Raw genomic sequence first — 23,305 nt, forward strand, 5'->3', positions numbered from 1 at the left:
TTTACTGCCTAAAATAGAATTGCTTTATGATTTAAATAGTACTTGCCATTAGAAAAAAACTTCACAGAAAGATGTCAAAAGTTTTGATCGGTCATGGTCTGAGTGTTCAGACCACGACTAGTCATTAGAACCAGCCAGGAGAAGGCATGCCATAGTAACAAGGTGCTGTGCTGTGATTGGCCAGACAGTTAAAGTGACACTTTCCCCCCCTTTTTGCATTATGACTTCTCTACACAGGTGTAAAAGGTAAATTTAGCAGTTTTTACACCTTGTTTTATATCATACTTCATGCTGCTTGTTCAAGTATAAATTGATCTTTTATCAACTGCAGATTGTGCTAAGTGGGCGGGGCTTCAGGGCAGCAGCGCCACTTAGCCCCACCCACAGCGACACAGTTGGCTCCGTCCCTCCATGACGTCATAGGCATATAAACCCTGCCCCCTTGCCGACCATTGGAACAAGCTGGCCTAAGGGTCTAGGCCCCACCCCCTCTAATGTGGTGACGTCAGGGAGGGGCGGGGCCAATGGTGGTTCTATGGGCAGGGCTAGGTGGCACTGTTGCAATCTGCAGTTTATAAAAGATCACTTTTTACTTGAACAAGCACCATGACGTATGATATAAAATAAGGTATGCTAAATTTACCCATTACACCTGTGTAGAGAAGTCAGAGTGCAAAAAGGGGGATGACAGTGTTACTTTAAGGGAAAGGACGTTCAGGTTAGAGTCCTGCTAGCAAACACCCCAGCTGAAGGGTTATTGTAATAAAACCATCTTGTTTTTGAACTATACAGGGCCGCTTTTAATTTTACAATTTTCTTTACAATATACAGGCCACAAGAATGATGTTGTACAAGATATAGGGGTTGTCACTAAGGTGGACTCGCAGCGTCTGACAGCGTTCCTCCGCTCTGCCTGTCAGGTTGGTTTCAGACTTGCTAAGTCTGCTTCTTACTATATTTTTACTGTAAAAATCTAGTTTCTTCTAACTTATATATTATAACTTTCAAAACCTGTAATAAATGTAATTGAATGTTTCTTCTTCCACTTTGTAATCTGCGTCTCTATTTATAGGTAATGACTGTTCTGCTAGAAGAGAGTCGGGCTGAAATGCAGTCTAATCACAAAGCGCAGTCTAAAGACCATTGCCTGTCCATCAGTGACAGCTGCTTGCTGCTAAATACCAACCTGAACTTTCTCCAAGGTAGAAAAAATTATATTTGACATTTATTACATCTGCTCGCATATTAAAACACAGAGGAACAGGTGTTATGAATCCAGATCTGCACCCTATAAAAGCATTGACTGACGCACACCTGCACATATATACTGTATGTATCTCTAATGTATCTGTTATAGTTTATACTCAGTGTCCAGGACAGTGGAAGATTCGACCCTTTTGGTGTCTGTAGAGGCCTAGCAGTACAAAACATGGATATTATTAATAAATATTAGATATTATTTTCCTATGGCATGAACCCGAAGCACATGGTACATACTGAGGAACCCTCCTTAGCTTAAAGGGGTTATCCAGCATTAGAAAAACTGCTTTGTTCTAGAGACATCACGACTCTCGTCTCCAATTCAGGTTTTTTACATTACATTACATTACAAGCTCCATTCACTTCAATGGTACTTCAAAGTTGCAAAACCCCACCCAAACTGGAGACAAGAGTTGTGTTGACAAGAGTTTTCTAACGCAGGATAAGCCCTTTAAAAGGGAAGGATTCTTCATCTCTGCCCCCTGCTACGTCACGACCTGGTTGATGGATACCCTGCTAGGCCAGTCAGTCACTGGAGCGGGATACCCCTGCAGTCCCTCCCTTTCTTGCCTCATCCGGACGTACTAAGAAATGGAGAGATCATAACACCCAGCAGGGTCTGGGAGCCCTGTGATCCGGCCAAATGTAAATTTCCAGTGTGGGCAGGGGGTGGTGGGGACATGATTAAGTCATACTTAGCTGTCAGTCACAACCCGGCAGAAACTACCCACTCAGCCAGTCAGTAACTGCAGAAGTTTCCCATCTCAGTTACTCACTGGCTGAGTGGGCATTTCTGAGTGCGGTCATGACCTCAGAGGATCGTGAGCTACAGGAGAGAGGCCTGGGTCAGTGATGCTATGGAGGCATAGTTGATGTACTGCAAAGCTAGCCTTCTGTATTGCTGACCTGGGGTAATGCGGCCACAGTAAAACCACACCCACACACTGTGATCGGGATATGCATGTGCCCCATAACGTCTTGAAGTCATTTATAAAAGACGTGAAATTGCAGGAAGTGAGCACAAAGTAGCCGAAGGCTTCAATGTCTTCTGCTCTCTGGACAATTCCTTTAAGGAAACTCCAGGTAGCTCCAGTTACTTGAATGGAGCAGTAGGTGGTCGGTCAGTGCTATCTTGTCAAAACTCTGTCAGGTACTTAGTCTGCTCCTAAAGTGAGTGGTGTATGGAACTGCCAGAAACTAGACTGCATTGTTAGTTGTGTACACCGCTTGCTTCAGGAGAGGACTGCATACCTGACGGAGTTTCGAGGAGGTATCCTGCGGAATGGTAGGTACCCTTTAAACCCATTATTTTGTAAAACTGTGTTCACTTCATGGCTTTTTAGGTCGTAGTGTGTATCAATTACAGTTTTCTGAAGCACAAAGGCACCTCTTGCTTACGGTCCATGGATTAGGCAACAGCAATGAGTCTATCAGTCTCTGTGACAAGTACATCATCTGTATATGGGACATATGGCAGCCTTCCACTCCTCAGAAAATCCTCATTTGTGAGTCTGAGGTATGAGATGTATTTGTCTTTTATGTGATAAATCTTTCTTCAACTGCACGATGGGCATCATATGGCAGAGCTTCTCTGGATGTGGGCCAGTTGCTTCCATTTTCACAGACATACCTTATTTTATAGGTCCGATGTTGCTGTTTCAGCCCAGGCAAGGCTTCTCTGGTGTTTGCTGGTACAGTGGACGGCTCTGTTTTGGTATGGGATCTACGGGAGGACATAAGTATGCATCAGACTATGATGATCCAAGACGCCAACTGGACATTTAGGTCGGCAACATTTTCTACAGGTCAGTACTTTCAGTTTTTTAGAATTTCCCTTATATAACCCTATAGATACATTGGAGCTCCATGTGTATGAAACCCTTCTAATAGCTACAGTATGTAGTTGCTACAGTATGAGGCACCTTTGCCTTTGGAACCAGGCCTATTATTTTATATGGAATCTTCCAGTTCTGTACAAGGTAGGGACTATAAGAATTCTTACAAGGTAGAGGCTATAAGGCATCTTACAAGGTAGGGGCTATAAGGTATCTTACAAGGTAGGGGCTATAAGGTATCTTACAAGGTAGGGGCTTTAAGGAATCTTACAAGGTAGGGGCTATAGGGAATCTTACAAGGTAGGGGCTACAGGGAATCTTATAAGGTAGGGACTATAAGGAATCTTACAAGGTAGGGACTATAAGGAATCTTACAGGGTAGGGACTATAAGGAATCTTACAAGGTAGGGGCTATAAGGCATCTTACAAGGTAGGGGCTATAGGGAATCTTACAAGGTAGGGGCTACAGGGAATCTTATAAGGTAGGGACTATAAGGAATCTTACAAGGTAGGGACTATAAGGAATCTTACAAGGTAGGGACTATAAGGAATCTTACAGGGTAGGGACTATAAGGAATCTTACAAGGTAGGGGCTATAAGGCATCTTACAAGGTAGGGGGCTATAGGGAATCTTACAAGGTAGGGGCTATAGGGAATCTTACAAGGCTGTCTCCATTTTAAAATGATGCAATAATATGTATAAATTATTGAGATTTGTCAATTATGTTTGTCATAAGGAGTTATCCAGACCTAAAAAAATATTTTATCCAGAAACAGTACTGCTCTTATCTTTAGTTTGGGTGTGAGTTTTGCACCTCAGTTCCATTGAAATGAATGGAGCTGAATTGTAATACCATACACAACCTGAGTTACAGGGGTGGTGCTGTTATTGCAGGAAAGTAGCTGTGCTTTTCTTATCCTGGATAACCCCTTTAAAGGAGTTGTCCGGGTTAAGCTATTAATCTGTGCTGCTGCGGTGGACTGACAAGTCAGATGTACTTACCTGTCCTGCTCCGCCGCAGTGCCAGTTCCTGGGCTGCTGACTCTCCACCACTGTCATAATTTTCACAACATCCGCTGATGTGCCGTTCCCACAGGAAAATACAGCTCAGCATAGACAGTATAGTGCAGTCTATTCTTGGCGGCTTTTTCCTGTGGGAACAGCACATTAGCGGATGTTGTGAAAAATATGACAGCGACGGAGAGTGGGCAGCCCAGGAACCAGCCTCTTCGGTGGACCAAGACAGGTAAGTATGCAGCACTGTTATGTCCCCTGCAGCCCCGGCAACAGAATAGATAATTAATTATTTTGTACTGGACAACCCCTTTATTGTCACAGTGCTGCTCCATTCATCTGCGGGACATTTATCCTGTATTTTTTTTGGGGGGGGAGGGGGAGTGGGGGAAGGGAATCAATGGGGGTCCCAGTGCTCGGACCACTGCTAATCCACTAATCTTCCTTTTGATTGGGAGAATGCTCCTTTAACATTATCACAGACCCCATTGTTTGGTTTCTTAAACTACATAGCAGGAAACAGACTTTAAAAAATTTACTCTTGTCTCTTTACCTGTAATAGACTTTGCCACATATGTCCGCGCCAGTGGAGCTACATATTTTGTGGTTGTAGCAATTGTTCTCTGTCAGTTATTCATTCTTTAGTCCACCCCTATAGTTTGTTGTATATAATTATATTTCTATGGATTGCAGACGGCATTTTTACTCAAGTGAGTCACACACATGCGGTGAAGGCCATAGAACCCGTCCCCAGTGCCGAGACAAAGGATCATGGGATTTCTTCTTTGTCTTCCGCTGAAGGTACAGTCAATTCTTCTAGTTTACTATTCTAAACAATAGCTGTGTTTGAAATGATGTTTTTTAACTACTATTACATATGGCTTTCTATTGATGGCACTAGTATATGGCCTTGTCTGCTATTAAAATGTTAAAGGAGGTTCAGCATTCCGAGGAGAGACATACTATAAAGAAGAGGGTGAAGTGCTATGGTATGTGCTTCTGTCCCTTCATTATAGCCATCATGGGGGTGTCGGCACCATAATGGAACTGTGCAGAAGCCTTGTAGTGTGTGCACATTCACACCTGTTGTAGGCGGGGGCTATATTGAAGTTTGACCTTTTCAACGTCCACTGGAATGTGTGGGGTGATGTGAAGTTTTGCACAATTCTTGCTAGAGAATAAAACCTCAGAACAATGTCCCATTTATACTTAAAGTGTCACTGTCGTATCTTTTTTTTTCTCTCCAGAAATCAATAGTCCAGGCGATTTTAAGAAACTTTGTAATTGGGTTTATTAGGCAAATATGCCATTATCTGCATTCAAAAAGACTTTCCCCAGGTCCCCCCCCTCTCTCTCTTATTCACTGCTCATTATCAGAAAATCTTGACTGTTTTACATCAGTCCAGCCCTGTTTGTCCTATGGAGAGGGGAGGAGAAAGGAGAAAGATTAGTCGCCACCAGAGAGCAGAGAACAAAGGATTACACATCGGGACCTGTGTAAAAGCTAGTATTTAGAGGTCAGAGAGGTAAGTGCTGACTTCAGAGGAGATAGCCTGGTGATGTAGCTGTAAATTAACTCTTTGTTGTCCTGGTTTGGTGCCTCATCTCCCTCCACCCCACCCCTCTCCCTAGTAGAACCATGAAGAGAGAGCTTCAAACTGCTTTTTCATCATAAAAATGTATTTTTCAGCTAATAAACCTAATTACAAAGTTTTTTAAAATCGCCTGTACTATTTATTTCTGCAAAAAAAAAAAAAATAAATAAATTAAACAACAGTGACACTTAGCCATGTGTGTCCGTAGCTTGCACGGACGGGTCTAAAAATAGCCATTCTTATGACAAAACTATGTATTCAGTTCATGCAATGTCAGACTGCAGATTTGATGTCCTTGTACTGAAGATGTTTGTGCTATACCATCAATGAGGGGGGAAAACAAGACACATTGATCTCTTACCAGGTGAATGCTGTGCTCTGAAGAGATTATTATGGACACTTTTCCCTGTTTATTACCTGCAGCCAAGGACTACAGAGGACTCTCTATAACAGCCGGGCTTTGGCTTTGACATATCATTCCCATTATTTGAGATGGATGTGTACTTGCACTGCTCTGATCTCTAACATAGTGCCTGCACACTCAAAGCAGATCAAAGGAGAGATGCCGTATTTATCCACATTTTCCTTCATCTTTCCGTAACATCTAATGCCAAAAGCATCCATATGTTCTAGCTGTTCATTACTTCATAGATATCTGTGACCTGTAGCCACCCAGCAGTTCATTTAGCCACTTTCATTACAAACACATACAGTCATATACAGGCAATGATCGTCTGATGCAAACAAAGTGAAAATACTTTAGTAGCTGCGGCTCTATTGCCAATAAATTGTATATTCTTAAAGGGGTACTCCGGAAAAATAAAAATAGCTCTTAAATCAACAGGTGTCAGAAAGTTATACAAGTTATGGGGAGTTTGTGGCAGGTGAAGATTTCTGCAGGTTGCGTGCACCTTTTAGTGAATCCATGTCTCCCATTGAGTTGAAGGATGGCGGACAGGTTGTCATAGCATATGCCCAGGTTAGGTTGAGATATGAGAAACAGATACTTGCATAGATCTTTACATTCCCTTACTTTATCTTCATATTATTTATCCTCAGACCATTTATCTACTGTGTGTCATCTGCTATGATTGCTATGAGTATTTTACCTTTTCCTTTGCAGAGATGTCAGGGTTGTCATTTCAAGTCGCATCACTAGATGAAAGCGGTCATCTTATTTTGTGGGTACGTTTTAAAGATAAACCAAATAACTGGAATATAATTCATTTAGAGATTTAGATTTTAAGATTAAAAATTAATTCTTAACATAATTTTTTATTGGAATCATTTAAAAGTAATGTTTTTGAAATGTTACAGACTGGTTTTGTCGCCCCCTTGTGTTCTGTTGATTCCTCTTCAGAATGTCCACTTAATGTGTCCAGTGCTGGTGGTCACACATGCTCAGTAGCCCAGTCCCATCACCTTCTACATGGACAACAGAGTCATTTCTGCTCTTGTACAGGCCATCCGATTCGAAGTAGTGTTCTAGAAGCGACTTTTTAATAATCACATATCCGAATTAAGACAACAGATGTATTACTGTCCCATACAAAATAACAAGCCTCAGGCTATGTTCACACATAGCTTTAATTAGCGATATTTTACCGCAAATTGCACAATTCACACCAAAATAGTGCTAATAAAATTCTGTGTGTGATCAGCCTTAGGGCCGCTTTCCACAACTTGACTATCACTGCAAGCTAGTGCTTATCAGCTTGATTGGTGCGCCTTTACAAGGACCAGTCAATCGTGCCACCGGAGTGTACGAGCGATTGACAGATCATCCATGTCACCTATTATCTTCAAGATAGTCACCCAAACAGTCCTGTTTACCCAAGAAAGATGTGTGGATGACTACTGATGATTTTAAAGCGACTCTGTACCCACTCTGCAGCCCCCCCTTTGTGTAGCTGCAGTGATGTCCTTTGTGGTGGTCTTTTCAAAAACGCTGGTGGTGCTTTGATGAGGCCAAAAATCCAACCTTTTATTGGGGTCTAGCCGCGTCGAAGAGGCGGGGCCTAGAGCGCTCGTGCCCTAGGCCAGCGCCACCTATGTGGTGTTGCTCTCCCCTTCCCCTGGATTCCTGTTCCTCCCCCTGTGCATGCGCCTGCAGGCGGAACAGGAATGCAGGGGGAGCGCAGAGCAACACCACATAGGCGGCGCTGGCCTAGGGCATGAGTGCTCTAGGCCTCGCCTCTTTGACACGGCTAGACCCAAATAAAAGTTGGATTGTTGACCTCACCAAAGTACCACCAGTGTTTTTGAAAAGACCACCAGAAAGGACTTCACTGCACCGACACAAGTAGTAGTGTAGTTTGGGGGGGCTGCACAGTGGGTACAGAGTCACTTTAATGCTGAGATTTCATCAGCAGTGGGTCATTTTTGTCAGTAGCACCATCATTTTTAGTGTATCATTCTTATGTGATTATTGGTTTTAACGTATCCTAGAGCTTATATTTTATGTGAATTTTTATGATAACAGCTGAACTGTGAATACATAAGTATAGACTGAATATTGACGATTTGGGGTAAAATGAACCAGTTTGCAGACCCATTGGTTTGTATGATGATTATGATGAATATTATTGCAGGTAGTGGTAGAGCTAAGAAAAGTTGACCTTGCTGGCTCCCAAAGTGACCTGGGTAAGTTTCTGAAACTAATGCAGTTTTTTTTTAATCTACTATGTCTGCGGCACAAGAATTACAACCACTTACCATGTACCTGCTTCTCTAGGTTTAATCCCAGGTGGGAAAGTGAAGCTTATACACAGCTCCTCTGTACACCTTAGTGACAAGTAAGTGGACTGTGTCATTTGTTTCATTGCTTCCTAATAATAGGGCTGGAGCCCTTGTTTGCTTGTCTTGATAGTATTGTGCAGTACTCTATGGGATATCGGTAGGGAGTAGGAGCCAGATCAGGACGCTTCTTTTAGGTGGCCATACACCTTCTATAACTGACGGACGAATGATTGTTTGGCCGTCAGTTATCTCTCCCGTCATGCCCCCTGCCTGGGGGAGGGGAGGATTAAACCACAGTCAGAGAGCACTGACTGCAGCTTATCTCTCCCAGAACAAAAAGGCATAGGAGTCAGGCAGTGATTTTTCCATTACGCCTGACTCCTATCATCACCACCATCATCATCTCTTGGGAGAGCCCCACACACCTTATACCAATGGACAACCTGCCATGAGTGACGGGTACAGTCAACAAATTTATAAAATGTATGGAGACCTTTACTTTTGACTGGATTTTTTATGGAGCAAAGTTGGAGCTCAATAGCACTGTACACAGTCCTTCCTTTTAATGGTGCGTTCACACCTACAGGATCTGCAGTTGATTTTCTGCCGCAGATTTCATTTCAATAACTGAACACAGCATCAAATCTGCTGCAGATCCTATAGGTGTGAACGCACCCTAAAGGAGTTTTGCGGACAAAAACTTAAGTGGCCTATCACTTGAATGGAAGCTGCTCTAGAGCAACCTGACGCCACCACTACATAGAGCTACGGCTGTGTCAGCTGCTCAAGACCTATCCTGTGGATAGACAATAACATTTTTTTTTTAAGGAAAACCCCTTTTAGGCTTTAAGTATGTTCTTACTCATTATTTTTGGTCAGTATTATGCAACCAAAACCAGGAGTGGACTCAATACACAGAAAGGCTATGTTCACACACTGCTGAAATTGAGTGGATGGCCGTCATTTAATGGAAAATAAAGGCTGTTATTTCAAAACCGCCTTTTTTTGTCCCCAATATAATGAAAATTTTTTGCCATTAAATGATAGTCATCCACTCAATTTCAACAGTGTGGGAACATAGCCTTTCTGTGTTTTCTATCCTGTATTTCTATACTGAGCAAAGATACTATGTGGTAACATAGCCTAAATAGGGTTTTATTAAAATTCTGGGTACTTGTTGGACTTTATACTTTTCCTTTTAAATTTAAAGCACTGGGAATCCCATGTTATTTTTATTTACATGCATATCATTTTTGTTCTAGATTTTTTCACAAAGATGTTCTAATGCTGGGAAGCCCACAAACTCTGGATATTAAATTTCTTCCTCGGGACTTCAACCATTTTGTCGTTGGAACAGATATTGTAAGTTGTTGGTCTAGGTTTATTTCTTTGGTTGACATGTTAATACCAGAATTTCCCTGCAGAGGGCAGCATGTGATTCTCTGATTGACACTCTATAGCATAGAGCAGGGCTTCTCAAACTTTTTGTTTTCGGGCCTCACCAGGCGATCCATGCTGATGCTGGGCCTCACCAACAAACACATACTACTATGAAGCGCCAGAAACCTCCATGTAATGCACAAAATATCCCAGATTGGCGCCAATTCATGACCAAAGTGCAGAAATACACACTTCTCCATCTGTAGTAAACTAACACTGCAGTGCAGAAATAAATACAGTGGTGCCTTGGATTACGAGCATAATTCGTTCCAGGACCGTGCTTGTAATCCAAATCCACTCTTAAACCAAAGCAAATTTTCCCATAAGAAATCATTGAAATGCAGACAATTGGTTCCACAACCCAAAAATAATGATTTTATATTCTGAAAAACATATAAAACAAATGAAACAAACATTTATAAACAGCTGAATATGTGATATTATAAGTTACTGTAGAGTACAGCAATCAGCATGTGGTGTATAGTGTATATTAACTGCATAAACCTGAAAAACAGCAGCAGTTTGTAGATACAGGATGGAGCGGCAGATCCCCCATAATGCGGTAGCATAGTACAACAGGCTAGAATAGAGAAGCAGGACTGTGTGGTCACATGACAGCAATGGGGAAGGGGGTGTGTTCAGCCTGGACCAATCAGCACTGACAGAGACTCCAGGGAGCATGAAGGAATGAGCAGGACAGATGTGGGCACATACATGCAGCACTCTGTCCTGGGAGAGAGGGGTTACAGCTATGGAGAGATTACCTCCACAGTCCTGTCCCCTGATGCAAGCCCCAGCCTGAAGTAGATCTGCTAAGCTTTGGAAGGTGAGGGAGACGTCCTGGGTCAGAGTACAGGGCTGTAGACCCCGCTATGCAGACCATGCCCCTCCTCCACTTGCACTCCCACCCAGTACAGGGAGCTCTTAAACCAAAGCAATGCTCTTAAACCAAGTCACAATTTTGAAAAACTGTGAGCTCTTAAACCAAAATGCTCTTAAACCAAGTTACTCTTAAACCAAGGTACCACTGTACTTCTCTACCAGTCAAACCAAAACCTGTAGTAACCCAACACCACACCGAGGCAATAAATACTGCCCCCTGTAGTTAGTTACCTAAAACCACATTGCAGAAATAAATGCTGCTTCATCTGTAGTAAACTAACAGCACAATGCAGCAACAAATACCAAGGCCAATAGTAACACTATAGAAGGGACAAATAATACTGCCTCCACGACCTGACCACATATTTCCTCTGCCTAATGATTGAACAATAGCACCATATTGTAACTGAATAAACCACTGTATACAGACCAACATTACCCCCATAAAGTCACAACAGTAAATGGGGGTAAATACAGTGCAGTTACATCCAGTGACTCACAAGTGATGTCTACTCTGGTCAGAGTCTTCCTATTTTCTTTAGTTCTGCATCTGGCCCAGACCATCATGATATTTTCCAACCGTGACTTCTCTCCGCAGGATCTTTTGGACAAACATTTTAGGTTCTGTACTTTTCCAACACAATTCTCCCCTTTCCCCACTTTTAGTGTCCTAAATACTAATAAAAGGCACTCTTAGTACTTAGGTGTCCCCAGTAAGTAGACAAGTGCCCCTTAGTGAGTAAAGAGTTGTACCCCAGCAAGTGTAGAGCTGCCCCAATTAGGCAGAGCTATTGACCAGTAAGAATACTTGCCCTCCAGTAACTAGAGATGCCCCAAATAGGTATTGCTGTCCCCAGTAGCTATAGTTGCCCTCCATCCTCCAGTAACTAGAACTGCCCCGAATAGGTATTGCTGTCCCCAGTAGCTATAGTTGCCCTCCACCTTCCAGTAACTAGAGCTGCCCAAATAGGTATTGCTGTCCCCAGTAGGTATAGTTGCCCTCCGCCCTCCAGTAATTAGAGCTGCCCCCAAGTGGGTTTAGCTGTCTCCTAGTACCTGGAGCTGTCCCCCCAGTAAGTATTGTTGCCACCAATATAGTTGGCTTCAATAGATATAGCTGTATAGTTCCCCCCTCCATTATTGCTGCCCCCCCAGTTGTCCTCTTGTAGCCAGGGCTGCCCTCCCCAGTGAATAAAGAGCCGTCCCCTTATAAAAAAACAACAACAATATATACTTACCTAGTTACCTCCTGCTGCATCTGTCAGAGGGATGGAGCCAGGGGAATACTGCTCTGCCACGGACAGCCATAAGCTATGTCACAATGTGTGTCATACAGCAAGGTGGACTCCTCCATAGGGGCACTTCTTTACTGTCTGTCACGCCAGTCACTGCTGCAGCATTTAATCTGGTTCCCAGAGATGTAAGCAGGAGGACGCTGGGGGAGCACGGACAGCAGCAGCTAAATATTTAAGTTTTACAAGGCTATGGCACTATATTCTGACAGCAAAATGAAAACCCGCTTCAAGAATTGATTGTCATTGACTTTAATAGTAATCAATATCTCAGCTGATTTCACTGTAAAACACACAGTGCAATGCTGCACATGTAAATGGACCCTAAATGTATTTTTATACTTATTTCCTTTAATCTATATAATAATGTAAAAATATCTTTCCCTAGGGTCTAGTTACTCATGGAACGCGATATGGATTGGTTGAGCCCCCGATGCAGTACACATCTCTGCACACAAAGCTCAGACCGTCGCAGGTCACAACCATTGATTTCTCACCATTTGGGGTTTCTGCATTTTTGGTATGTACTTCTATTATAGATCATTTTATAGCTTTATTAGAATACACAAATATATTACCTTGGATCTTTAAAGCCAGCCATACACATTAGATGTGTGTCGGCCAAACACGCCAGTTTTGGCGAGACTGCCTGACCATGTAATGGGGATCATTTGACCCTCCCAAACAGCAGATGTAGAGGAGGGAGGATGAAGTATGTTGGATTTCAGCTGCCTGATCCTTTGTGGGGATAATCTGCTACCAGAGGAGCCTGGTAGTGGCTTTCTCTTCTCTCTTAGGGCCCTATTCCACCGGACGATTATCGTTCGTATAATCGTTAACGATTAACGATCTCAAACGACCGCTATTGCGAAAGACCTGAAAACGTTCACTCATTTCCATGGAACGATAATCGTTACTTATGATCATATTTGCATTAGTTTTTTCTTCGCTATTGCGTTCGTATCTAATGTGAACGACCGAACGACGTCTTATTCAATGCGAACGATTTGCGAACGAGCAACGATAAAAATAGGTCCAGGTCTTATAAAGCGATCAACGATTTCTCGTTCGGTCCTTAATCGTTAACTGCATTTCAACCGAACGATTATCGTTTAGATTCGAACGATTTAACGATAATCTAAACGATAATCGTCCGGTGGAATAGGGCCCTTAGGGTTTTTTTACGCGCTCCGATCGCCGGGCTTCCACTGCCACAAATGAGTGCCGATCAGTGAAATTGCCTCTTGTTGCCAATGCCTTTAGACGGCACAACTAATCGAGCGTCTGGATTTTAAAGCCTGCACAAAAGATGCGACCAACCAAGGATCCTGCGTTTTTCTGCTCCTCGGCTGATCACTGTTAATTTTACACAGGCCAATTATCGGCCAAGGCAGAGTTTCTAGCAACGATCCTGTCCGATAATTGGCCTGTGGCCTAGTTCAGTGTTACCTAAGTTACCTTCACAATACTGAGGTGGAAACTTCTAGAAGAGGAAGATAGCATAGAGCAGGGGGGTCAAACTCGCGGCCCTCCAGCTATTGCAAAACTACAATTTCCATCATGCCTGGACAGCCGAAGCTAAACTGCCCAGGCATGATGTGTAGTGTGTTACTTTTCTTACAGAACCCACTTTACATCATCAGGTGCTGTTTCTGTGTGAACAAAGCCTAAAAACAAGCGGTAAGGATGTTTGTTTGTAACCTTATATAACAGGTAATAATGCATTATTCCACCTTTTGCTTTATAAAGGCAGGATGCTCGGATGGCTCCATAAGATTACACACGATGAGCACAGAGTTCCCAGCCATGCAGTGGAGTGACAGCACCGATGGCCGCTCTGTTACCACATTGCAGTGGTCCCTCACGAGACCCACCGTGTTCTTTGTCCTGGATGCAGCATCTTCCATCTACATATGGGATTTGTCACAGAATGATTTACATCCAATAGCCAAAGAATCCATTATGCCTGACCAGTAAGTAAACATCAGCTCGTGTTAAAGTGTCTCTCCGACTGGCAACAAAATTCTTAGACGCATAATGAATAAAATCCAGACTGTAGTTTGTTTCTTTTCCAGCTGGGGAATCTGCAGTAGATTGAGAAATCAAACTGTGGTTATCACAAAGTATCAATATCATAAAGATTGGGGCAAAGAGTAACTGCATTTAGGGACGGCTCTTCTGTATGGTCGCAAGACCTTTGTAAGAAGATGCATATCAGCCCAAATGGACATGTCCCTGCAGATACTATGTCCCTAAACATGGTCCAAAAGACCTATTTGTTATCTATCGACAGTATCACTGTACATCTCAAAGGGCAACAACAGCAAAAAACAAACAAAAAATTCTTCTAAATTTACTGGTGCCAGAGATTTGTAATTTATTTGTATTACAAATTCTCCAGTCTTCCAGTACTTATCAGCTGCTATATGTCATAGACAAAGGTATGTAGGGCATACAGCAACTGATAAGTACTGGAAGACTTAATAGAAGTCAATTACAAATCTTTGGCACTTTCTAACACTAGTTGATTTGAAAGATTTTTTTTTTTCACTGGAGTTGCCCTTTAAGGCTATGTTCACACAATGTATACACAACAGCCGTTATTTGGCACTTAAAACAACGTCCGTTGTTTTGAATAAAAATTGCATTGAAGTCTACGGACAACTATGGAAATAATTCACATACCATAACAGAGAAGATCTCGGGAACCGGGCGGCAGTCGGAGGAACGGACAGCACCGCCAGAATCTGCTCGGTGGCGTTGATCAGATTATATAGAAATCTTATTTTAGTAATTTCTAGTGATACAGTAAAATAAATAAATAATGTAAAAAAGTATGTGCTATGATAAAAAAAAGTGGTGATATTTTATTCTGCTTGTTTCACAGGGTGCTGAGCATGTCAGTTTATGGTGAACCAGAAAAGAACAATAGTATAATGGGTCTGGCCTTGGGTAACTCTTCAGGAAAAGTGGAGATCCAGTATATTAAGAAGAAGATAGCCAAGAGTCAGCCACAAGAGTTAGAGAAGCTCCATCTAATCTTACAGGGGATATAATATGTATTAAACCTGTATTATATATTATAATAATTATAAATACAATATTATATTATAATATTGTCAGTAATATATCCAATACTTTGTATTACTTTGTATGTACAGAACACGATTTCTACATCCACAGCTTCATTTATTCTATGTTTTTCTAAAATATATATTTTTGTATGGCATACTTTATGTTTTGGCACCTAAAATATACATTTGTACATAGAATTTTTTTTAGATGATATATCTTGTGTAGAGTGGCTAAATGTATAAATAAAGTAAAATTCTTTAAAATAAGTGAAACCTGACTAGGACAGCCTTATTATCCACAATGCTGAATATTAAAAATAATTTCAGAATTTATGGCACTAGAATAATAAATTAATTGTTTTTTTTATTGCTATTTTACTATCATTTTCAGATATTTACATGATTGGTTGCATTAACTACAGTGTTGGAGCCTGAATACAGAAGTACTGACACAGTTCTCCCTAAAGAGCTGTTCTAGGTCCTATTTTTTTAACATTTTTGTAAGTAACATAGGAGAAGGTTGTTAGGTAAGGTTTGTCTGTAGATGACACAATAGGGTTTATATTCCTGGAGGTGTCAGTAATATGGAAAATGATTTACTTTAGCATTACTAGATATGTGGTCAAGTTATAAAAACTGCAGTTCATTGTTTCCAAATGTACAATAATGCACTTGGGGAGGAGGAATTCTCTATCCGAGTATCACATCGGCAGTACTGTGTTGGAAAAGACTTCAGAAGAGAAGGATTTAGGGGTAGTGATTTCTGACAGCCTTAAAATGAGTCACTAGTGCAACCTGGCGGTGGGGAAAGCAAATTGTATGCTGGGGTGTATAGCTAGAGGTATAACCAGTAGGAAGAGGGAGATTGTGATCCTGCTGTATAGAGCTCTGGTGAGGCCACATCTGGAATACTGTGTCCAGTTCTGGAGACCTAAAAAGGGATAATGATAAAATAGAACGGGTCCAAAGATGGGCCACAAAAATAGTGGAGGGTGTGAGGCATAAACCATATCAGGAAAGACTTAAAGTGACACTGTCACCCCCTTTGGGCATTCTGACATCTCTACACAGGTGTAAAGGGTAAGTTTAGCGGTTTTCATACCTTATTTTATATCATACGTCATGGTGCTTGTTCAAGTAAAAAGTGATCTTTTATGAGCTGCAGATTGTGTTAAGTGGGCGGGGCCTCACGGCATTAGTGCAACTTAGCCCCGCCCACAACACCACAATTGGCCCTGCCCCCCTTGGCGGCCATTGGTGGGCCGGCCTAGAGGGGGTAGGGCCAAGACCTTTAGGCCAGCCTGTTCCAATGGCTGGTGAGGGGGCGGGCCAATGGTGCCGTTGTGGGCGGGGCTAAGTGGCGCTAATGCTGTGAGGCCCCGCACACTTAACATAATCTGCAGTTGATAAAAGATGACTTTTTACTTGAACAAACACCATGATGTATGATATAAAATAAGGTATGAAAACCGCTAAATTTACCCTTTACACCTGTGTAGAGATGTCAGAATGCACAAAGGGGGTGACAGTGTCACTTTAAGGATCTAAATCTGTATAGTCTGGAGGAAAAAAGGAAAAGGGGGCATGATGGAAAACTTTATATTTGTTAAAGGAAAAAATAAGGTTCAGGAGGGAAGTGTTTTTAATTTTAAAAAACCTGAACAAGGGGACAAAGTGAGAGGTTAGATGGGGGAAAGATCAATAGCAACATGAGAAAATATTACTTTACTGAAAGAGTTGTAGATGCTTGGAACAAACTTCCAGCAGATGTGGTAGGTAAATCCACAATAATTGAATATAAACAGAAAGAGAATAATATAAGGACATACCAGGTGGTCTTTGTCTGCTGACAATCTTCGATCTTTAAAATAAAAAAAAAATCGTCCAGAAATGCTGTTTTATGGTCGCTTATATCCCAGAAAACATGGACTTTAAAGCAATAAGTTAAAAGTACAGGTCACAGCAAACAAAAAGTTATACAGTGATCATAAAACAGTAATATTATAATAATAACAAGACAAACACAAAAAAAAAACTTAAAAAAAAAATACCAAAGACCATGATTAAGCGCAGTAGCGCGAAACGCGTAGGTCCTGCTATGCTCACCAAAATATTTTAATATGCACGAATAAAAGTTAAATTTTAGTATCTACGTCCAGGAGTGCCGTCTTCCACACCACTTCCTTTCAGCTATACCTTAAAAAAAAAATAGTTTAATGTTTTACAGTATAACTATATAAATCGGTTATTTGTACTGACCTGAACAATACAAAAAAAGTTGCTGAATTATTTGGGGTGAAATTGAAAAAAAAAAATCTTTTGGTTGTACATTACATGTTAACATTGAACAATGCTATTAAAAAGTGCAGTTGGTCCTGCAAAAAAACAAACAAAAAAGAGTGAAAAGAACTGTGGGGTTTAAAAGGAAAAGAGGTAAAAATGAAGATGCAGAAATGAAAATTGTTGCGTTCCTTTAAAGGGGTTATCCATAATTAGAAAAACACAGCTACTTTTTTGGGTTTTGTATGGAATTACAATGGAACTGAGCTGTAGTTGCTGTTTCTGCAAGAAAGCAGTCATGAAGTTAAATATCTCCTTTACAGGTTTAAAGATAGACTGAACAATTGAGAACAAAATATCCAACCTGAATTTTCATTGTCAAAGGGGCAAACAACAGGAACAAAGCACAACTCATACTGTATTCCAGCCGTGAGCGTGAGCCTTCAGGTTCCCCCATACTGAGCCTCATTTACCTCGGCTATAACAATAGAACCTCTGACAGGTGATATGAATAACATTGATCATCCTGTGACAATGGCGCCTGTCAAGAGGTGGGATACATTAGGCAGCATGTGAATAGTCAGGTCCTTTTATAAAGGTTTTATTTAAATTTTGTGCAGAAATAACAATAAGAAAAGGCTGAGGTTACAAGGTTATCAGGATGGTATATACATTCAGTCCCAGTAATAGAGGTGAATATTGATTAGACGGAAGACCAGCATACTAATAGGAAAACTGCCGTAACCGCAGCACCAGGTAGCTAAAGGGGTATTCCCATTTCAGCTAATATAGTTTTAGGGCTCATCAAATTAAATATTTTTTCCATTACACACATGTAGACATACCTACCATCCCTAGCCCCTCCAATAGACAACCAAGGTAAAGGAACTATTTAAGATTTAGTGATATCTTCATTCGAAATCCAGTCAGATAATTTATATGTGCTAGTGGATGGAGCCTTTCCTCTATGGTTTTTTCAATGCACAGCACACACAGAAGAGAGCACTCTGCTCTGCTATTTTTTTTATGCGCACCCCAGAAGCTGCAGCAGCATGGAGAACATTATAGGGCAGTGCAGTCTAACTGCCCTATGAGTCACTGGGGTGAGATCTAATACTCACAGTATGCCCTTGTGTAGTCTCTTGGCAATCTCTGTGTCTGCCATCACAGAAACTATTGTGTATGTTACTATCTGTGTAGGCTTCACTAGTTACGTACACAGCTCTCCTTAAAGTGTGTAGGCCACTGGGAGGGGAGCAGCATGCTAGGCTATGTTCACACTTACTTTTTTGAGGTTTTGACTATTTTGAGATGTACAACCTTCATCTTCATACTTTATGCACAAAAAAGTGTAGAACCCTTAAAAACACTTAAGGGGTTATCCAGCAATAGAAAAACATGGCCACTTACTTCCAGAGACAGCACCACTTTTGTCTCCAGTTCAGGTGTGGTTTGCAATTAAGCTCTATTCACTTCAATGGAACTGAGTTGCACAACCCCACCCAAACTGAAGATAAGAGTGGTGCTGTCTCTGGAAGAAGGTGGCCATGTTTTTCTATTGCTGGATAACCACTTTAGTCATTGTGATGCAAGCTGATTTGACATATGTTGCCATGATATTTTGTCCATAGGAATTTAATAGCAGCCTCACCAATGAAAGTCTTTTTACTGCAGATACAAAGTAAAATTTTTGATCTTCCGTTTAACCCTTTGTATGCTGCAACCAGTACAGCAATCGAATTTAAACTGTAAAGTATTGTACCAACAAAGCTAAAAAAAAACAAGAGAAAAACAAGGCCTCATACAGGTCAAAAACGTGAGACCACGTAGAGAAAAAAAAAGTGCATAAGCTCTATATTTTACAATACTTTTTTTATGTACTGTAGTATTCAATAAATACCAGCAGATGGCAGTATTTCCATTCCCATCTCATCAGTATCATCCACTGATCAGCTGTAACGTAATAAACAGTAATGTGCAGGTTTCGCTTGTGCCACTGAGACAGCTCTGGAATAGAGTGTATAAGATCGCTGAAGGTATCCTGTGGTGTCTGGCATCAAGACATTAGCAGCAGATCCTTTAAATCCTGCAAGTTACAAAGCGGGGACTAGGTGGATTGCATTTGCTTTTTCCAGGCCAATCATTTCGGGCATAAATAGCGCCTTATGTAATATATCACACTATCTTGATTTATTTTTACAAGAATATGTGTCAAACTTGGATTCATACCTCAAAAATTCAGATTCTCTAATCATCCTGCTAAAAGCAGAAACTTGGTCCTCTGACACCACAATGCTAACCATGGATGTGTCCCCATTGTATACAAATATTAAACACAACATAGGACTAGAATGTACAAAAACTTTTTTACAACGAGACACTAAGATACCTGAAGAACAAAGGAATTTCCTGATGTGTTGCTTACAATACATTTTGGAAAACAATTTTTTCGAGTACAATGGGACAACGTACCATCAAATATGTGGGACAGCAATGGGGACCAGAGTGGCGCCCGCATATGCGAACCTTTTTATGGGAATCTTTGAAGAAAAATTCATTAGAACTCATGCGCTATATCAGAAAAACGTTAAATTATATAAGGAAGAAATTGAGGAATTTGTAGAGGACATAAATAAGAACGAATGGGGAATAAAATTGGTGCCACACCACTCACAAGTACAAATTGAATTCTTGGATCTATTAATTTATCATGACCAACTACAATTTCTTACAGCGACATATTTCAAGCTGGTTGATTCGAACAGCTATCTCCCTTTTAACAGTAGTCACTTCAAGAAGTGGAAAGTTAACATTCCGTTTGGGCAATTCCGGAGAATAAGAAAGAACTGCACCCTTGACAATAAGTATCAGGAACAAGCGGCTATAATTTCAAAGAGATTCCAATCTAAAGGCTTTCCTAACAAACTGATTGAAGATGCTCAAGAAAGAGCCGCTGCTCTCACCCAGGTAGACTGCCTAGAAGAAAAAAGAATGGTGCGGGATGGCAAAATAAGGCCATCTACGAGCTTTATCACGACCTATACCACGGACCATAATAAATTAAGCAAAGTTCTAAAAAAACATTGGCACATTTTGAAATTAGATCCTTTCCTTAAGGATAGCATACCTGAACAGCCCAGAATCATCTATCGGAGAGCACCGAATCTCAAAGGGTTATTGGCCCCCAGTCGTTTGAGGAAACATACTAAAGGAGCATCAGAATCAATCCCCCTACCTAAAGGGATTTACAAATGTGGCAAAAAGAGATGTCTATGCTGCCAGTCGTTAAAAGTTGGAATCACCGAATTCAACAGCAGAGATGGAAAAAAGTTTCCCATAAAAATCATTTTACATGTACCTCCAGCCACGTAATTTATGTGATCGAATGCCCTTGTACATATCAATATGTAGGGCGTACGACACAACCGTTACATTTAAGACTAAATGGTCATAGATTGGGGTTTTTTAAAACACGGGGTATCCAAGCATTTCCTTGAGGAACATGAGTGTGATTTTAGTCAATTGAAAATCTACCCGATTGACCATGTACCAGAATATCTGAACAACAGATTTAGTAATCTGGTAAGGAAAGAAATGTATTGGATTTACCGCTTAAACACACTGTAACCGAATGGCTTTAAGGAAGCTACTGAAATGATAGATTAGTAGAAAACACAATATTGTATTCCATACTATGTGATAAGAATATTGGAAGAAGCCTTCATTTCAGCAAAAATCATGCATTTCACCATGCATTTGTGAATTCACACAGGAGAGAAGCCACACCTACATGCAGAATGTATGAAAAGTTCTGCTATCCTTGAGAACAAACATCTAGTAATCCTTTATATTCTCACCTAATAGGGTCCACTTGCTTTCTTGCTACTTTTCTTTCCCACATCTTATAATATCTTATCTCTATAGTGAACATTTAGCAAAGTCATTATGTAAAAAAAATAAAAAAATATATATATATATAGACATATATGTTTTAGGTAGATACTATAAGGTCACACTGGTTTGTCATTTTAATTTATCTCATTAACTTTATTTTAAGCATTATCTAAAAATCTACCCCTCTCTGCTAGGACTCGAACCCAGGTCTGAGAGCACAGCAAACCCAACACTCACCACTGCACCACAGGTAGATGCTGCTCAAACAGGGGAGAATTAGTTGATGAAATAGATCCCACTTCTTATAAACAAAATAAAAAATAAAAAAGATGCTTTTAAAGAGTTTATTATATTTTTATTATATTGTTGTAATTTTGATTCAATTCTATTTTAGCTTTTCTATGCATGTGTTTTAGAGGAAATAGGCAGTGTTAACAATGTATCCAATGACTGCTTGACCCAGGGAATTTTGAAGCACCTGTGGGTCCTGATTATAAAGCCCTGAGAAGGATCTATGTTTGTAATAATCTGATGAAGAGGGCCACCCTCGAAACGTATGGTTTTTACGTCATATTATTAAAGGTGTCTAACAATCTAACACCACGACTCCCATCATCTATCGGACTACTATCCGTGGCTGATTCGCTCTGCGCCAGGCTTCCAGGGACTCCAAGCATCGTACCTCAGATGAGTGAAACCTTCTTGGATCTTTTCCAGCGCATCCCACAGATACTCAATTACATTGTGATCTGGAGGATTTGGAGGCCAAGTGAATGTCTTGAATACTTTGTCAGTTTCTTCAAACTATTCTTGAACAATAGGGTAGTAGGACACATTATCCTGCTGACACTGCTGTTAGTGGAAACCACTGCCAATATGGGGGTGTACTTGGTCTGTACAATGTCTAGGTGGGTAATATATGTATAAGTGGATGTGGATGCCAGGGTCTCATTTCAAACAACTCTCTATTTGAGAATTAGAGAATAATAAAAGAGAGTGGACTCTTATTGGTCATTTATGCTCAGCTAGGAATTGATATGCATGATATGCAAAGCTGCTTTCTGATGATGCCTTTACAAAATTGGCCAACGTGAAGCCAGGCAGCTCCCTGTCTCTAGTAATAAACACAGGACACAATACATAGGAAGCGGGGGCGAGGCTATGTGTAGGAGAGAGTGCAGACACATGCAATTCGCTAGCCTTTCTGCCTCCTCAAAAAGAATCAGAGCTCTTCCTGAAAGGTAAATCAATGGTTTCCTTTCATCCCAGCCACAGTGTTTTAGTGCTTAGTGTAACCCCTTTGTTGTTGTGCTGCTGCTGTACGTGCACAGTGCTGCCTTCTGTATTTAATCCCCCTGTCCTTTTAGGCTGCTGGCTTGTCTTCAGCAACAGTTCAGTGCATAGTGTGCTTTCTGTGCTGCTGCTGTTTCTTTCCTTTCTGTTCCTATCGCACCCAGCAAAGCCTGTGCATCAGTAACCCCCTTCTCCACCACATGCCATCTATAGTATTGCACTGTGTACCTTGTTAGCCCAGCAAAGTGCGGCAAAGATAGCTTAACAAAGAGTAGTATGTGCTGTTTTGTGCTTCACATTTATTATAGTCCAGAAAATCACACTACCTCAGCTTGCCTTCTGATGCATCCCGGTGCCATTGCTTCCCCAGGTAAACAACACAAAAACACACGATCACATAATCTAAAACATGGCTCTCCAGCTGTTGCAAAACTACGATTCCCATCATGCCTGGACAGCCAAAGCTAAAGCTTTTTGCATGTGCTCTATGAAAAGCCGCAATACACTGTATGTTCTACAACAAAAGTCAAAGAAAAATTAGACGTGTCCAATACACCACACAATCCAATAGTCCTTTGTAATGAGATTGGCTCCCTTGTAAGCTTAGGCTTTGCATTAGTTAATAAATTATTGGACTGATGCCTTAATTTTCATTTTTTTCTGCTCTATGCGTTCTGACATACTACTGTCATAGCCGGGATTATAT

General features: G+C 41.0%; 1 protein-coding gene across 2 annotated transcripts in view; it reads left to right on the plus strand.

The window, feature by feature from the left end:
• DYNC2I1 (dynein 2 intermediate chain 1) overlaps nucleotides 1-15,301 on the plus strand; it is a 46,562-nt gene extending 31,261 nt beyond the window's left edge. For both annotated transcript variants that reach the window (XM_069958907.1, XM_069958908.1), the window contains 12 exons: nucleotides 832-920; nucleotides 1,073-1,202; nucleotides 2,604-2,776; nucleotides 2,903-3,065; nucleotides 4,804-4,911; nucleotides 6,829-6,890; nucleotides 8,297-8,348; nucleotides 8,440-8,500; nucleotides 9,707-9,806; nucleotides 12,447-12,578; nucleotides 13,808-14,031; nucleotides 14,946-15,301. In XM_069958907.1, the coding sequence (XP_069815008.1) occupies nucleotides 832-920; nucleotides 1,073-1,202; nucleotides 2,604-2,776; nucleotides 2,903-3,065; nucleotides 4,804-4,911; nucleotides 6,829-6,890; nucleotides 8,297-8,348; nucleotides 8,440-8,500; nucleotides 9,707-9,806; nucleotides 12,447-12,578; nucleotides 13,808-14,031; nucleotides 14,946-15,114 (1,463 nt within the window). In that variant the 3' untranslated portion in view covers nucleotides 15,115-15,301. The remainder of the gene's footprint in view (nucleotides 1-831; nucleotides 921-1,072; nucleotides 1,203-2,603; nucleotides 2,777-2,902; nucleotides 3,066-4,803; nucleotides 4,912-6,828; nucleotides 6,891-8,296; nucleotides 8,349-8,439; nucleotides 8,501-9,706; nucleotides 9,807-12,446; nucleotides 12,579-13,807; nucleotides 14,032-14,945) is intronic.
• Nucleotides 15,302-23,305: the final 8,004 nt, after the last annotated feature.

Source organism: Dendropsophus ebraccatus, chromosome 2, assembly GCF_027789765.1.
Source record: "Dendropsophus ebraccatus isolate aDenEbr1 chromosome 2, aDenEbr1.pat, whole genome shotgun sequence".
Classification (NCBI taxonomy): Eukaryota; Metazoa; Chordata; class Amphibia; order Anura; family Hylidae; genus Dendropsophus; species Dendropsophus ebraccatus.